Here is a 17,492-nt window from a genome sequence, read left to right on the forward strand (position 1 = left end):
GCGCACTCTCGGGCCGCCGTCCCCGCGTCCGCAGCGCCCTCTGCCGGTCACAGTCCGGAGACCCGCCAAGGTCCTTCCCGGAGTCCAGCCGGCCAGCAAGGCTGGGACTTCAGGGCCCTTGTCTGGCTGCCGCATTCCCGCGTCCCAGCTTCCTCTGCGGCAGTCTGGCCCCCAGACCTGCATTCCCTTCACCCTAACCCTCAGCCCCGAGAGAACACCTCCCTGGGAACTTCAGAGCGGAACCACCAAGGCACCGGCCTCCCAGCCTTGCTCTGTGGGCCCTCTGTCCCCAGACTGTCCAGGTCTGCTCAACTGGGCACCCTGGCACTCCAGCTCTTTCCAGACACCCTGACACTGGCCCCCTGTCCCAGTGAGCTCCTCCACTCGATAAATCCGTCCTGGGCAGCTATGCGGTGCCGACATCATTCTCTCTGCTGACATCTTGGGGACTTCTCTGACCTTCAGAAGCTCATCACTGCATAGGATCTGTTTATCCCAGGAGGCCCAGCCCAAGCCCGTTCTCCTCTCTTCCTCTCCCACAGAAGCATCAAATTTGCTTGATTGCAGTTGCTCAAATGCAGCTTTATTTCAGGCTGGTTTTACTGGTTCTCCATCCTGTAGACCCATTTCCTGGGAAATCTGATTGTAAGGGGGCCAGGTGTTCCCAGAGGGATGGAGTGGACAGGAGGGGACAGGCTGGCTGGCAAGGAGAGGGGCAGTTGAGGCACTTAGGGACTCCCTTGAGCCCCCCCCCCCCCCCCGCCCACCATAGGGGTTCTGATGCCCAGGGTAGGGGCCAGAGGGTCTAGTCTAGGGTGGAGCTGCCCAGGCACTGCCACCTGGACTCCAGCTCCACCCCTCACGTGGTCACTTCCTATGATGGGAAGAGGGTGGGAGAGAGGGCAGTGCTGGGGGCAGCAGTTGTTTAAGGCCTTGCTCCTTGAGGACCAAGAGAGGGCCTGGAAGGAGGCATCCGTGGTGCCTGCCAGCGTCCCAGTAGCCTCCCCTGTTGTCCTCCTGAGGCCTTCATTGGGTGCAGAGCCCGACCCTGGGAAAGATGTACACGTTCATCCTCTGTCCTGGGCTCCTCCCTGTGTCTCTTCTCAGAGCCTGCCCTCTGGTGTTACTCCTCCTGACCCCTGATCTCATCCAAACACTAGCCCTGGCTCAGCACGTAAGAGTCCAGGGTGTGGCCAATGCTCTTGGACATCCCCCCCGCTGAAAGGGACCCCAGAGTATCCAGCTCACCACCACCTCCTTCCTGTTGCCCCAGAGGGGGGCAGCGATTACTGCAAGGTAACACAGCCAGGGGCTGGCAGAGCTGGGCTAGAGCCCAGGGCTACTGTTGGATAGCTCCCCACCTGCATCTTCCTGGCACTCACAGGCCTGCGGGGCACACAGGAGATCTGGGGTGGCTCCCAGTGACCATTCTCCTGGCAGCGGATTAGTGGCAGGTTGCGCTGCATCAGCCCCTCCCGGCACCGGTAGCGAAGCACCGTGTCTACTTCATAGCGCAGCCGTGGGCGGCCAAACACTCGAGCCAGGGGCAGCTCTGGTGGAGGCCCACAGGACACTGCAGGGGAGACACAGTCAAGGACTGGGAGCCTAGGGCAGCCCCGGGTGGTTCAGCGGTTTAGCACCACCTTCAGCCCAGGGCCTGATCCTGGAGACCCGGGATCGAGTCCTGAGTCAGGCTCCCTGCATGGAGCCTGCTTCTCCCTCTACCTGTGTCTCTGCCTCTCTCTCTCTCTCTCTCTCTCTGTGTGTGTATCATGAATAAATAAATAAAATCTTAAAAAAAAAAAAAAAAGAACTGGGAGCCTGGCTCTGTGGGTGACAGTTCCCAGAATCAGGAGGAGGAGGAAGGGGAGGGCCACAATGTGATGCAAAAAAGAGCAGAGGTTCCTGGTGGGTGCACCTCATTTGTTATCTCCTCCTTGCCAGTGGCCTGGGACACATTTCTGACTCCTCCGTAGCTTTTCCCCCTCCTTTTACACACATGCGGCTTGGGTCCCCTGGCGCTCCCCTCCTCCCCCTTGCCTGGCCTCACCCAGCCCCATCTTGCAGGTGTAGGACAGGTGGTAGTTGCAGGGTACATCACTCCACTGTCCCTGATCGTGCCACACCATGACCACGCAGTTCTCTCCAGACAAGAAGTAGCTGTCAGGCTGCCCAGGGTTCCAGTTCTCATAGAGCTGGGGGGTCGGGTGGAGGGTGTAGTGAGGGGGAGGGATGGACCTGGAGGGCCTAAGAAGGAGGGTGGGAGGAGTGCTAGGAGACAGCCAGCAAGGGGGATGAGGAGTGGGGGCCCAAGGACAGTCACAGGCTTTATGGGGAGGGATAATGAGAAGAGAGAGGAACGCAAGAAAGGGAGGCCTGCCCAGGAGAAGAGGGACAGAGAACCCGCCAGAAAAAGAGGGCAAGTGATGGGTCACTGGGGGCGGAGGCAGAAGTGCTTGGGACAAGCGACCTGGCCAGCTCGAGGGGCAGCCGGAGCCTCTCACCAGGGGGACGCCATCTGACCACAAGAAGTCGCCTTCGATTGTCCGGTCGTTAAGCCCGATCCACTGGTACTCGCGGTACCGACCTGGGGAGGAAGCGCCGGCGGACGCGGGTGTGTGCAGTGAGCCCTGCTGCCAGCAGGTGGCGCCGCTCCCCGCTGCCGGCGGCCTACGGCGGGGGGAGGGGGTCGGTCCCGCCAGACCCGGCCCGCGCTTCCCTGCTTCCCTGTCCGTCCGTCCGACCTCTGCCCGACCTCTGCCCGCGGACGGAAGGAAGAGGTGGGGAGGAGAGATATGCCAGCGGGGCCGGGAAAGGGAAACCGAGGACAGAGTCGGGGAAGTAGATGGCGGTGGCAGAGGCTGCGAGGCGGGGAGGGGCCGCGGGTGGCGTCTGGCGGGTGCAGGTGTCGTTCCTGCCACAGCCCCCAGCCGGTGCTGCCGGAGCCCCTCGCCCCTCGCGTGGCGTGCAACGGAAGGAGGGAGACGGAGATGGGAATGAATGAATGAATAAAGCAAACCAAGTAATGAGCTCCCGGATTAATGAATTAGGGAGTTAATTAATTCACACACTCACTCGTGATTAATGACTGGTTAATGAGTGAGTGGGAGAGAGCAGGTGATGAGGTCCCCTCCAGCCCCATCCCCAGCCCACTGTTGATGAAGTCCTGTTCCTCCGGCGTGCTGATGCTGGCCAGGTGCGAGCCGTACATCCGGCACTGGGTCTCTGCCTCCTCCCAGCTCCTCCGGGTAGAGAAGTGCTTGTAGCAAGCCCCCTGGAAGGCGTCCCAGCCAGGGCTGCAGAAGCGGAGGCCTGGGGCACAGAGGGGTGGGTCACTGGGGCCGGAGGGGCCACGTCCCCCAGAAGGGACTGGGCTCCTCCTGCTGCCCCAGCAGATGCCAGAGAGCCAGCAGAGGATGGGGGGTGAGGAGGAGCGCCTGGGGCCCTGGTGGGAGGAATCCTTAATGGCTTCCTCCTCTGAGTACCAGGGACCAGCGAGGGTGAGGGCTAGAGTCCTCGCCCGGGTCTCCACAATCCTCCATCCTAGGGAAGGGCTGTGCCCTCCTCTCTTGCCAGGAGAGAACTAGCAGGTATGGACTGCCTGCCAGACGCAAGGGGTATGCTGTGCACTCCTTGCACGGGGACCACTTGAGAAAGGCTTGTGTGGTTCCACTTAACAGATGAGGAAATCCAGGGTAGGGCTCAGAGAGGTTACATGATTTGACTAAAATGGAGATTTGTTAATGACAAGGCCCAAACCAGTGCCCTCCCTCTTCGCTCCAGAGCTAGTACATGGTGGCAGGGTCCAGGCTTCAGGTCTACCCCCACCCCAGCCCTGCTCCTCAACACACTCACCAACATCACACAGGTCCCCCCCATAGCCAGGCAAACACAGGCAGCGGACCCCCTCCTCCTCCTCCAAGCATGTCCCACCATTGTGGCAGGGGCTGGGGACACAGTCACCTGAGGGGGGAGAGAAGTGAGGTGGGGGGAGCAGGGGAGCACAGCTCTGCATCCTGAGCCCCCCAGAGAGGGTTCAGAGAGCCCACAGCTCCAATCTCCTTGTCTTGGGAGCTATCACAGTACCTTGAAAGTCAGCCCAGCCCTAAGTTCTGGGGTTTTCTCCCACACGGGCCACCACCCCCATAACCTCTCACTTCAGCATGGACTCAACCCTGTACTGGCCATTGCCCTGCCCACCAGTGTGGACGCTATGGAATGGGCTGGGGAAAGTGGCCAGGAAGGCCCTCAGGACCCAACCCCACGAAAGGGAAAGATACTGAGTTGTCAATCATGAGACCTGGACTCTTATCTGGTTCCTGGCTCTGCTGAGTGACACTGGGCAGGTCACTTTACCTCTCTGAGCCTGGAGGTCAGTCCCCACCCCCTTGTGTTTGTACCAGGTTTCTGCACAGTTCTGTACAGTTTAGGTGGCCCGAGTGCTACCTGAGAAGAGGACCATCACCACAGCAACACAGGTGTGGCCTGACCTTTACTGCTCTGGGACCTGATGGGGGTGGGGGGGCTAGCTATTCCTCCTGCCCTCTACCAGATAGAGTCAACCTCAGAAGCTGATAGTGAGCAATCAATGTATTTGCCTAACTCCATACCCTAATCATCAACCCCCCACCCCCAGGAATGAAGCTGGAGGCTCCCACTGCCCTGCTGGCTCCATGCACTCTCAACATCATGCAGCCTCCTGCCTCCCCTTATCTCCCAGACTCTCTCTCCTCCCCAGACTCCCCTCCACTTTGGGCTTTCTGCACATTCCCCAGCCTAGAATCCCCTCCAATCCATCTCTTTTCCTTTTTCTGGCCCTCTCTCCCCAGAAAGTCTTCTTAGACCAACACACTACACTGAAGGCCTGCCATCTGTCCTCTGGCTGGGTCACCTGCCTTCTCCTCTGGACTTGCTCCCTCTGGATCCCAGGATCCCATCCTCCCAGGTGGCTGCCCTTAGACCAGGCCTGGGTGCTGGATAGGCAGCTTTCACTCCTTCTGGTCCAGGAAGAGGAGGATGGCCCCACAGACTGACAGTGCAGGGCCAGGCTCTCAGCTTGGGAGGGGAAACATTCCTGAGCAGGGCTCTTCACACCCTGCCATACCCTGGCAACCAAAGGCAAGGCCCACTGTGCTTCCCTCTGCCTGGTGGGGATGAGAGCAGAGGTAGGGGGAGGAGAAGCTGGAGGTGATTCCAAGATTTTTGCTGGGATGACCTAGCTGTTTTGGGTGAAATGAATCAGCTGTTCCAGCACACACACACACCCATCATCTCCCCTCCTGCCAACAGTTTCTTCCAAGCTGGTAGCACTAGCTCCCTGGGCAAAGGGGGAGGGGAGGTGTTTTATGTAACCCACTAAGCACCAGGCCCCACAGAGGGTAGGAAGAGGCTAGGAAGCCCATTCCATTCCTCACACTTCCCTGGGGGGCAGAGACTTCCAAACTTGGTCCTGCACCCAGGCCACTAGGTCCCTCCTTGGGCTGTGGGTGGCAGCACCTGAGCCAGGACAACAGACTGGAAGTGAAGGCACTCCTCCTGAGACTTTCTGCTCTTCCTTCTTCCCCCTCTGGAGGCCAATGACTTCTACAACCAGAAAGTTCTTCCCTCCTGGTGCAGTAGCAGACCAGAGGACATCCCTCAGCCTCCAGGTGGGGTAACTAAGGTACTGCAGAGACTTCCCTTGATGCTTCTCTTCCCACCAAACCCCCTCCCAACCCACAGGGCACTGAACTCCAAGGCCAGTGGGGCAGAGAGCCAGTGGTTGGAATGGGCAAGCCTGCTGTGATTCATGGGCCCCTACCCCACCCTGGACCATCTAGCAAGGGTAGTCCTGGGGCTGGCAGGACCCCAGCCTTCTCCAGGGCTCTCCACGGGGAAGCTCAACCTTCCCTGAGTAGGCAGGGCTTCTCTGAGACCCCAGAACCTAACTCTCCACTGCTCCCCCTCTATATTTCCTCTCCATCCTCGCCTCCTGCTTTGTGTCTTCTGTAGCATTAAGGACTTTGAGATCCTTTAGGTTCAGAGAGGGTGAGACCATTCTTCCTAGGGGTGAGATGGTTGTTAGTGCAGGGGTCAGTGGAGGAGGGGGTGGCTTTGGGCAGTGGGATGAAACTTAGATCCCATCCCCCTGCTGAGTTGTGGTGGGGGAGGCTGGGGCACCTGGATGCCAGGCATGGGCTTCTATGCTCAGATAGACTTTCTCCATCACTAGTCTGTATGTATGGCTCTAGATGGGAGCCATTGAGATGGATCAGAAATGAATACAAATGCTCTCTCTCTCTCTCTCTCTCTCTCTGGCTGAGGTTTCTCCCCATCAGGGGTGCAGGACTACAACTCCCAGCAGTCCCTGGGCTGATGGACAATGACTTCTCTGACGGTCAGATTTGGGCTCTTGGCAGTGAGGAGGAAGACAGAGGACAGCCTGAGAGGGGAGGCTGAGGACCAGTGAGCGCTGTTAGATGGAGGACAGGAAAGGGCACTGGCTGAGGATGAAGAGGAGGCAGAGAGGCTCGGATTGATGGGAGAGAGGAGAGGGAGAGGCAGGGCCAAAGGGAAGCATCAGAGAGCTGCCCACGACACAAATCCAAGGAATGAAAAGGGCAGGCAGCTGGGGGTGGAGACAGAGGGGGCCAGAGTTTTGGTTATAAAGTGGTTTAATAGAGATTTATTTCCAAGGCTTGTTTTCCATGAAACAGTCGAAAAAATACTTCACAGAAGTAGTCGCTTAAGGCTCTGTGGGGATAAGGGCTCTCCTGGACCCCAGAGGCTAAGGGGCAGGGACAGAATCCCAGGCTTCCCTGATATCAGTGGGAGGGCTGAGGTGGATGGCACACAGGAGGGGGAGGGGGCAGCTGGAGGGGAAGCGGCAGCAAGAGCGGAGGCCTGGGCCTTGGAGAATACAATAGGAACCCAGGACACCTGAGGTGTATGAGGATGGGGGGTGGCCTGTGGGGCCGCTGAGTCACAGGTGGAGAGCCAAGAGCAGGAAAAGGTCCCAGGTGGTTAGTGGTGGGGCTGGAGTCAAGGGTGGGGCCATGGAGTTGGGGGTCATGAAGTGAGAAATCAGAGAGCTGGGATGGAAGTCACAAGTGCAGCATCCAAGACTGGACACCCAGGTAAAGGTGTGTAGGAGAATGAAGGCAAAGGACAGGAGAGGCTGGGGCAATGAGGGTAAAGGACCAGAGATCATGTGACCCAGAGCTTCAGGGGGAGAAAGGGAAGGAGGAGAAAGAGGGAAGTCGAGCCTTGGGCAAAGTTACCTGATGAGGGGGCCACGGCCACTCCACCTTGGCTGGCGCTGTCAGTGGGCAGCACTGGCTGAACCCGCACTGAGGTCCCTGCTGGGACAGTTCTTCCAGAATTCTCTTCAGAGGGGGCCTCCGATTCCCTGGCACTCTCAGGGGCCCGTGTGGCTGGAAGCAGGGCAGGGCTATCCTCAGAGCTCCCTGTCTCCTCACTCTCTCCTCGAGGGACCCCAGTCAGCTCAGGACCACCAGCCTCCTCCCCCACCTCTCTCTCCCCAGCCGTAGCTGAAGGTGGTGAGGATGCCAGCTGCCCATTCCTGGGAGTGGATAGAGTTTCAGTGGGTGGCCCAAGGACTCTTGGAGGCCTGGGAGCCTCTGGCTCTCTGTCGGAAGGTGGTGATGGCCTAGGCTGTAGGACTGCACTCGCTGGTGGTGGAGAGGCAGGGAAGAGTAATTCCTCTAGGGCTGGCTCAGTGGGCAGAGGGGTCTGTGGGTCTGGGCTGCTGGGCTCGCTGGACCAGGCCCATAGGGCCTCATCTTCCACCTCCTCCTCTTCTTTCTCTTCTTCTTCATCCGTATATTTCTCTTCTTCCTCCAAAGTCTTGTCTTCCTCTTCGGAGGACCCCAGGGGAGGCACAATGGATTGTGTTTCGAATTCTAGACAAAGCACAGATGGTTCAGCACCAGGGACAGCACCAGCCCCAACCGGGAAGACTGAAGAGAAGAGGAGGGAGGAAGGGGCTGTGGAGGGTGAGGTGGGGGAGCCTGCCCCTGGGACAGGCTGTCTTTGCTCCCCACCGGAAGACCTCCAACTTGAACAGCAATATTGAGGCTACCTGGTGAAAGCTCTGTGAGCTGTCATTAGCCCAGGAAAAAAACACAGTCGTTGTATCTCACTCACTCTTGTAGGCTTAAAATTCTCAAGTCTATTTTGGGTAGGTAAGGGGGAGGAGGACACAAAGGAGGGAGCACCCTCCTTCCAAGGCCCAGAGAGTTGGGAGTGGAATGTGCTGCAAAGGCAAGGGTTGGGAAAGTCCTGGAGAGATGCCTTGCATCACCAAGATGCTGAGAAGGGACAGGACGAGTCATGCCAGCCATAAGCCCAGCATCACTCTGGACACCTTCACCCCCAACTCCTCTTGACAGGGGCTCCAGTTACCGAGGAGGGTCTTGGGGGCCTCTGCGGGGTCTTCTGGAGTGGAGCTTCTACCACCTCCGTCCTCCACGATGGGGATGGAGTAGATGGCTCCCCGGGACTCGCTCTCCACAGCTTCCTGAGGCAGCCGCAGCTCCTCCAGGGTCTCTGTCACTGTGACAATGGCCTCCAGCCCATCAGAGGCTGGGTCAGACGCTGGGTCAGAGGCCTCAGGCATGGCGGAGGGCTGGGCAGAGTCTGTGTCAGGAGGGAAGTGCCAATGGGAGGTTAGGCAGGTGGCGCTGCCCTCCAGCCACAGCCATGGGAGAGACCCACAGTCTCTGGACTAGACTCAAAGACCATGAGACTCTCTCAATTCTCACTCATCTTCCCTGTGGAGGACTCACAGGACCCAGGGAGCACTGTGGGAGTTCATTATGTGTCCCTCAAGCATTAATCACAGGCCCACTATGTGTCATGCCAAGCATTCTTCTGGGCACTGAGGACACCATGGAGGAAAAACAGCAAGCCTCCTGTCCTAAGGGAGTTTAGAGCCTAACTATAGATAATAAACCAGTAAACATATATTATGTTACTATATAAAGAACAATTGGACAGAGTAAGGAGATAGAATGGTGGGAAGTACTACTTTAGATGGAGTGGTCAGGAAAGGCTCAGGAGAGAGACAGTCCCTTGAGTAAGGAGATAGAGACAAGAAGGATGGACAGGTGGCCCATTATCCAGGAGGGCTGGAGGGTGGAGTGCAGGAAGGACATTCGGCAGCCACCGGCTGAGGGTGTCAGCACTGGGGCCGGAGAGCAAAGGAAGGGCCTGCTCCATCCTTCCAGGAGCTGCTCCCTCCAAACAACTGGAGCTTTAGGATGGATTACCTTGTCTTTGAAGAGGAGAACCAAGATCAGAAAACCAATGAAGTGACAGTGAAATTGGGCTAAGAAAAGCCCTGAGGGCTGTCTGTGCTCAGCCAGACATGACAGCACAGAACGTCCTGCCCCCTCACCTACTCTGGTGAGCCTCGCTCCTGCCAGACTAGCAAACTTGTGCCCTTGCCTGCCTGTCCCTGTTCCCAACCAGTCATCCTCCCTCCTCCTCCATTCAGCTCCTCCTTCCATGTCTCCCTGGAACAGTGCTCAGCACAAAATCATAAGCAACGCATAAGACATATTCACTACAATTATGATCGTCATCATCAACCCTCTTGCACTGGCTTTTCCAGATGGATCTTCCTTCCTAGGGGCTTCACTTCCCCACCACTCCCTCACCCTGGGCTAAGGATGTTTGGAGATCTGCCCCAATAGAAGTAATGCTTTTCTCTCAGTCTCTTTTCAAGCTTATTGTTTTTTGGATTGGGGGCCCCCATGGCAAAAGCAGTGTCTTTCCCCTTCAGACCAGGAGCTCCCCGAAGGTCGAGGCTGTGTAGTCTCCTTTCATTTCTGCCTCAACCCTTGTACCAGTGCTGCAGACTCATGATTGAGGTGAGGACCCAGACACCCCCTGACACTGCCTCCCTGTCAGTCCCCCTAGGTCTGGGCCCTGTGTCTCTGGGGGTCCCAGGCACTGCATTCCTATAAGCCCCCAATAGAAGATGTGGTCAGATAAACCATCTCTACACCCAGTGTCCTTGAGGACCTGCTCCCTGTGGGGGGGAATTGTGTCTGTCCATCAATATTTGGTGGTTAAAAATCGGACACCCTCAAGCTGAAGGTTCTGAACACCCCCCACCCAGGGCTCTTGAAGGCATTATGTTAACTGGAGCAGATCATTCATTGCATTCTGAGAATGTCTATCATCCCTGCTCTACTCATGAGCAGACCAGCAATGGAAACCTCTCCGATCACCCAATATGGAGTGACATGGGAGAGGCGAGTCATGGATTGGAGAGAAGGTAGGGGAGGGGATACAGAGATGCAGGTGCTCTCCCCGAGGCTACACAGCACAAGACAGAGGGCAGAACCACAGTAAGAACCCTAGGTGCCAAGCTGAGCTGGGGGGAGGGGGGAAACTTCAGAGCTCAAGTCTGTCTCTGACTAAAGGAGGGTGGTCTCGGCCTCTGCAGGAAGGCCGGCTCACCTCGGAAGCAGTACACGTTGAAGCGGCTGTGCTTGTTGGGAAAGCCGGTCTGGTTGGGGAAGAGGAAGAGCGTCTTGACACCAGGCAGGCCCCCACCGCAGCGCTGGCTGGGTGTGACAATGGGATAGCGCACACTGCCATCGGCCAGCCAGCCCGGGCTGCAGCGGTCCAGGCCCCCGTCCCAGGCTGCATAGAGCTGGCCCGTGGTGGCAATCTCTGCACCCCGTTCCCGGCAGTACGCCCGTGCCTCCTCCAACGTCAGCTTGTCTGGGGGGGCACCCAGGAACAGCTCTCCTGGTAGAGAGGAAGAGGAGGCCGGGTGACCAGGAAGTCGGGAGCCCCATCCACCCTGGGCTCCCGTAGAGACCCTAGGCTGGCTTCTCTGGGCCTTGGTCTCTGCATCTGTGACATGGAGTCAACTACCCTATTTCAGGGTCAAAGCTCAGGTAAAACCTCAGGATAGATGTTATTACTCAGAGGGGCCTGGCTCAACTTTCTCAGACTGCAAAGAAGCACAGTACAGCCCAGAGATGCTACGAAGTAGAGAGATGCACAGCAGGTGGCAGCAGAGTCAAACTCAAAGTCGGTCTCCCACCACTTGTCGGAGGCTTTGGCCATGAACCTGCTTCCATGACAGTATCTGGAAGGTGGGACACGGGTTGTTCCTTTGGATGCCCCCTTGGATGCCTGCTTGAACACATGAGGTCCAGCAGAGGCCCCAGGAAGACCTCTGGACAGCACCGGAGAAGGGGCTCTGAGAACCCCTCACCCCCAATCACCATTTAGATCTTCAGCATAGCAGTAGACATCATAGAGGTCATCTGGGTCCACCACTCCATAGTTCCGGACCCCAGGGAAGCCATCCATGTCTCCATAACAGGCCTCTCGTGGTGTCTGGATGGGATACCTGGGAGCGAGTACAGATGCCTCCATCAGGGAGCTATCCAGGGATGCCCCTCCTGAATCGCACTGCCTTTCCATGCAGCCAATTGTTTTCTTCTGCAGAGACACCCCCAGGGGCAGGGGGTCCTGGATGGTTGACCTGAGGCAGCCAGCAGCCCCTGGCAGAACCAGGGCCCACTGCCACTTCCAGACACAACTAGAAGCTCCTGGTCCACAGGATCCCCCGTCCCAACCCTGCTCACCTCACGGTCTGGTCAGATAGCCAGCCAGCATCACACTGTTCATAGCCCCCGAGGTAGGCGGCATAGAGCTGCTCCGGGGTGGCAATGCGGGCTCCAATGCGGGCACAGGCCTCCTGGGCCCCAGCGAAAGAGAAAGCATAGCGGGCAGAGCCTTCCCGGTAGAGAAAGACGACCCCTGAGGGGCAGAGAGGAGCCCTGAGGCATGATCACCCCACCCTGACCTCCTCTCACCCTCCTTGGCACTCCCCTGTACACGAGGGTAAAGTTCACATTGTGCTCTCTCTACTGCTGAGGGGCCTGCCCCAGGCTGTGCTCAGGAGTCTGTCCACCCCAAGAGAGAAAGGAGGTAACAAAGGTCTGTCTCTACCCACTCCTTTTCTAGCTCACTGGGTGCCTTCCAGAGCATTTGCTCCCCCCTCACACTGTGGGCTCCCACCCTGGGGGAACCTTCCTGGGTCCTGCCCCTCACCTTTGACCTTGACCTCCACGGCATCGCTGCTGTCATCTATGCCGTGCTGGACCTCGCAGCGGTAGATGCCGGAGTCGTTGGGCCGAAGCTCACTCAGCACCAGGGACACGTCGGTGAGTGATGCCGGGTAGGCAGGCAGTGCCACACGGAAACGGTAGGCCTCGCTCACCTTGACGCGCAGCCCCCGAGCCACCAATACTTCGGCCTCACGGCCCCCGGACAGGAAGGTCCACTTGACCCGCGGGGAGCCCAGCACGGCCCGGTGGCCCGGCAGCGGCCGTAGGTAGTGAACGTGGCAAGGGATGGTGAGGGCGCCGCCCAGCACGCCCTGCAGTGGTGCGTCACCCGCGATGCGCACGTGGAAGGCCCGGTCCTCTGTGGGTGGGCGGGCAGGCCGGTGGCTAGAACTTGGCACCTGATCCACAGGGTCCCACCTGGTCTCCAAGCCCGCCCCAGGATCCCAGCCACCACTGCTCCCAGGGCCCCACATGCTTGCCTCTAGGACCCCAGGCCCATCCCACTCCCTCTCCAGATCTGTCCCCAAATCTTCCAGTCTGTTCCTGTGGACAGTGGCCTGGTAGGTACCATCCCAGGACTCCCTGGGGCCCACTCCAGATCTAAGCTGGCCCCAGCCCTGGCCTTAAAGTTTCCCCTCAGTTTCCCTCAGACTCACCTTTGGGATTTCTCCCCACTCTATCCCTGTTCTGTCTTCCAGCCCCCTTCATTGGTCCCATGCCCTAGGGGTTGGCAGTCCTACCACTAATTTTGCCTGCCCTACCCAGAGCCAGCAGCTTATCCCTTATTTCCAAGCATCCCAGACCACATCATTCCCCACAGTGCCCTCTATCCTATCTCTCCCCGGGTCCTCCAAGGCCACCCTCTTCCATAGAGGAGATGCAGGAGACAGAGACAGTGATGCTGAGTGCGGTTGCTTACCTGAGCTGTCCCCTTCCAGGGCATCAGCTAAGGCCACAGGGCCCCGGGCCAGGGCCAAGGCTACCAGCAGGGGCAGGAACAGGGGGGCCATGCTCAGGCTGGTGGAGGGACTTGAGGAGGAAAGCTGGGGTTAGACTTTAGGATGGACTTCCCCCGGCTCCTGACCACATCCATGTGGACTCACACATATGGTGGTCCAAGAAGCCCACTGTCCCAACCTCACCGTTAACTCCCTTGTTTTTGATTCTGTCTCCCCACCAGAGGACTCTTCCTTGGAACCAAGACCTGGGTTCTAGTCAACTTCCTGTGTGACTTAAGGCTAATTCATTAACCTCTGTAGGCCTTTGTTTCCTGACTTGTAGGACAGCACCTGGGTGGTGATGAGGCTCCGGGTTCTAGAGCGCCTTTTATCCTATAAGCGCTGCACAGATGCACAGAACCAGGCACACCGTAGGAGCTCAATAAATGCTTATAGCATGAGTGGTAGGTGCTATCATACTTCATTCCCTCTGGTCTTCACAGTGCCAGACTCCTTCCTTGAACCCAGAGCCCCAGGACCCTGCCAACTTTTCCTTTCCGCCCCTTCCTCCCTGAGTACCATACCCACCCAGCCTCTTCCAGGAGGGCCTCCTAGACTGAACCTGGGTGATGCACACCTTCTCTCTAGCTATACCCCTCCTTGACCTCCCCCTACCCCACCAGTACTTATAAGGAAACTCTTCTCTTTACCCTTAGCATCCTCCACTCCCCTCCGCCCTTGGCTGCCTTCTCACTTCTTCCCAGCCTTCCTTTCTGCCTGGCACGGGCTTTCCCACCGGATCTCCTGGCTCAGAAACCAGCTGGGACAAAGCCCCTGTCTCTGCCAGTCTGGCCTCCATCCAGCCTCTCCCTTCCCCCACCACAGCCCTAGGCTGGGGGGGTGGGCTAAGGGAGGGGGAGACTAAATGGGAGGGGTCATCTCCCTCTTGCCCTTGGCTCTCAGACACCCTGAGAACCCAGAATAGTCCTCTGAAGATCTCAAAGCACTTACACTTTCATAATGGAGAGATGGGGGTGTTGGGGGGTGACACTGAGAAATGGGACCCAGAGAAGGATAGGGCTGACTCTGGTTCCCAGCAAAGCCAAGTCAGGTACCAGGCCAATGTGCCTGCAGGAGGGAAGGCTTCAGAGCTAGTGACCAACAACATCTGTAAGGGCTAGTAGAAAAGCACAGAGACCCAGGTCTGCCATGGCATAGGCCAATGGCGCAGCAGGAGGGATGCAGGTTAGTCTAGAGGCAGGATTTCCTAGAGGCTCATTCCCACTCCAGGCCCATGGTTCAACCTCCATCTTCTTTGCCCTCTTAGGCTCTGCCTTCATGCATGTGTTCCCCTTTCTGAGCCTGAACTGCTGGGAAACCTCTCTTCTCCCAAATCCTCCCAGGGATCTGAGATCCTCCTTGGAATGCCTCCCCACCTACAACACCTCCATCCCTCCCGCTATGGCTGGGCTTCATTTCCTCAGGGTTAGACTTGGAGAAGGAGTGACAGGAGCCAGATGTCCAGGGTGTCTCTTGTTGGGGCCAGATCAGAGGGTGCTGAGACCAGCTCTGGGTATAGGGGCACTTGGGAGGACTGCCTTCTGGGGTAGAAGGAGGGACCATTTGGTTTAAGAAGCCGGTGCCAGCTGGGTACTGGGCAGACTGTTTGCCTTGCATCTGAGCTGTGCCAGGTCCTGGGCCAGGCCCCTTTCTGGCGCCCTCCCTCCCCTCTCTTCAGGCTGGAGCTGGAGCTGCTCATAGACCTGGGTCCCAGCTCTCTGACAGACGGCCCAGAAACCCATATATTTGGAGCCACTCTGGGACCAGCACCCTGGCCTGCCCTTTTACCTCTGTTTTGAAGGTGAGGGAATGAAGGGAGAAAGTCTGAGGCTGATGAAGACCTGGTACCCTGAAATATGGGAGCCATCCCACTTCCAGGAAGGGGAGTCACTAACCAGAGGGGCCAAGAGGGCACCTGGATTACATGGTTCTCATGATCAGAGACATCTGCATTGCCCCCACCCCATTGCTTGGGCCTCAGCCCCATCCTGGTACAGCCAAGTGTCCTGAGAACACTACTGCATCCCCTCCTCTGCCACCAGTGTCAGACCTGGGGTGGGGAAAGGGAAAACAGACTTGGCCTTCACCCCTCTGCTGTCCTCCAGAGCAGGATACCCTCTCCGTCCCTAACCTGGAGAGTTTCGGCATCGACAGGCTTCCTGTCCCTTCCCTGATCCACACCATCCCTCTCTCCAGCTCATCCTTTCCTGCTCCAGCTCCAGGATTTCTGCCCTTGCCTTGAGCTTCCCAAGCTGTTCAGGAAACTTCTCTCTCGATATGTTATTCCTGTCTGATCACGGAGCCCATCTTTCTCACAGGCTTCGTAGACCCAATCCACAGAGGATTAAGATCAGGACCAGGGTTTGTGTGTGTGTGTGTGTGTCCATGCATATGCGTACACACATCCAATACCTGCCATCTCCATGCTAAATGCCCCCCCCCCCTTCCCTGCTGGCTGTGCAGAGTCTGCCCCATAGGAACCAGGCTCCTGTAGCTAGCAGGGTCAGCAGGAGGGAAGCTCTTATGGTCCCCTTAGTGGCCGTGCAAGCAGCAACCTGACCTTACACGACAGCAGCCAGGCATTAGCAGAGCTTGTGGGACCAGCTAAAGACATTGCATAAATAGTCCTATTTATTGGACGCACAACTAGTAATACTATTAGCGACATCACAGCTGAGCTACTGCAGCTCCTCCTAGTTCAGAATCTGAAAGGTGGATGATGCCAAGTTAGCCATGAAAACACAGGTGCTGGTAATGCTGTGGGGCCAGGGTGAGTGGGGGTGGGTGGTCCATGGGTAACAGTGTCCCTTGATCTTACTGCTCTTATCTGGAATAGAAGTCATGCAGATATTAACGGTGCTAACAAAACTGATGGCAAATCTCTTGGTCCTGTTGGAAGCATGTGGGCAGAGCTATTCCCATAGGAGGGTGAGGGGAAAGGACCTGGGAGTGGGGGTCTCCAGCCCCCTGGCAGTGCTAGAGAGGAAAGCAGGAGGGTAACTGGAGCTCTGGCTACTGGTGACTGACCATCCACCTGAGTCAGGCCTCTTATCCAGGCTTCGCATGGATAACCTTAACTTTGAGAAAAATATGGTCTATGCATCACACTGAAGAGGAACCCGAGGTTCAGGGAGGTCAACTAACTTGCCCAAGGTCACACAGCAAGTAAGTGGCAGAGTTGGGACTCCAGCGCCAGTCCGCCCCGACCACCCGCTCCGCTGTCGGCTGTCCCGGGGCTCCCCGAAGGGGCCTCCAATGAGGGGCTGCTTCCTGCTCCTCCCGCCGCCCGCCTGCCCCGCACAAGGTCGGAAGCCTGAGCCGGGGGCTGGCGCCCGAGGGCGCAGCAAGGAGGCCGCAGTGACGGGGGGCGTTCCTATCATCCGTGGACTCGGGGGCGCGGGAGGGGCCGCACGCAGCGGAGGGGCGCCTGGGGGCTGTCAGGGTCAGCAGGTGGCCTGCGCCGGAGCCCCGGGAGGCCAGAGCTGCGGGGCGGGGGCGGGGGGGCGCGGACCACCGGCGGCCGACGGCGCCCCGGGCTCCCTGCCTCTCGGGTCCCGGTGGTCCGGCTGCGCTCGTGCTCACCTACCTGCAGGCGGCCGGGGCTGCGAGGGTGCTGCACCGCCAAGTTTGCAGCCTCCTCCGGGCTCTCCTCCGGGCTCTCCTCCGGGTCCACGCTCCGTCCTGCGGCTGCGGCCGACTGCGGCGAGGACTGCGCGGGCGCAGGGAGGGCCGGGCCCGCAGGACGTTCGGAAGAGGGCGCCGGGCCGCCGGGCTCGCACAAAACCCCTTTCTCCACTCCCCCGCCCGTCCCCGCCCCGCTCCTCCCCGGGGCCGCCCCCGCCCCCTGTCCAGGGACGCAGGGGGCTCGGGAAGGTCACGCTACCGCTGCCTCCTCTGCGTCGGTTCCTAGAGGCAGCAGAGAGAGCAAGGACGTGCGAAGTAGGACATGGTTCTGGAGAGAAGCCGGGGACTTGGAGTAGGGGGGAGGGCTGGAGGGGCGGGAGCGAGCGTTCGCGGAGCTGGAGGATGCTGCTGCAACTGGACGGATGGAAGTTAGACAGCCAGAGGGACTTCCCGTGGGGCCAGGGGCGAGGAGGAGGGCCTGGGAATTGGACAATAGGGACAGGATGCCAGAAGCATGAGAGTGGGGGAGGGAAGCTCTTTTTTGGAGGCAGGATGAGGGGCAAAGGACCACAACCACATCCCTGTTGGAAGCCCTGATTGGGTTTTGCCTCTGGTGGTGCTCCTGCTCCCTGCACAGAGGAGGAGCTGACTTTGCAGCTGGACAGATGGAGGTTAGACAGCGGATTCAGGGGTTAAGAAAAGCAAGTCAGGGACTCTCTGGATGCCGTGTGGGGGAGGAGCGGCACTGTGAATGGACACACTGGTCACAAAA

The 17,492-nt window shown here is 58.5% G+C and overlaps 1 protein-coding gene across 1 annotated transcript; it reads right to left on the minus strand.

The window, feature by feature from the left end:
- Positions 1–563: 563 nt before the first annotated feature.
- On the minus strand, positions 564–17,156 carry BCAN (brevican). The gene is given in 14 exon segments (NM_001284437.1): positions 564–1,048; positions 1,383–1,573; positions 2,051–2,195; positions 2,505–2,587; positions 3,154–3,312; positions 3,856–3,963; positions 7,260–7,901; positions 8,404–8,637; positions 10,468–10,761; positions 11,247–11,374; positions 11,613–11,787; positions 12,082–12,456; positions 13,018–13,127; positions 16,683–17,156. Coding segments are annotated over 13 exon segments (2,748 nt in total). The 5' UTR covers positions 13,109–13,127; positions 16,683–17,156; the 3' UTR covers positions 564–925.
- Between the last annotated feature and the right edge of the window lie 336 nt (positions 17,157–17,492).

Source organism: Canis lupus, chromosome 7, assembly GCF_011100685.1.
Source record: "Canis lupus familiaris isolate Mischka breed German Shepherd chromosome 7, alternate assembly UU_Cfam_GSD_1.0, whole genome shotgun sequence".
In the NCBI taxonomy this organism is placed as follows: domain Eukaryota; kingdom Metazoa; phylum Chordata; class Mammalia; order Carnivora; family Canidae; genus Canis; species Canis lupus.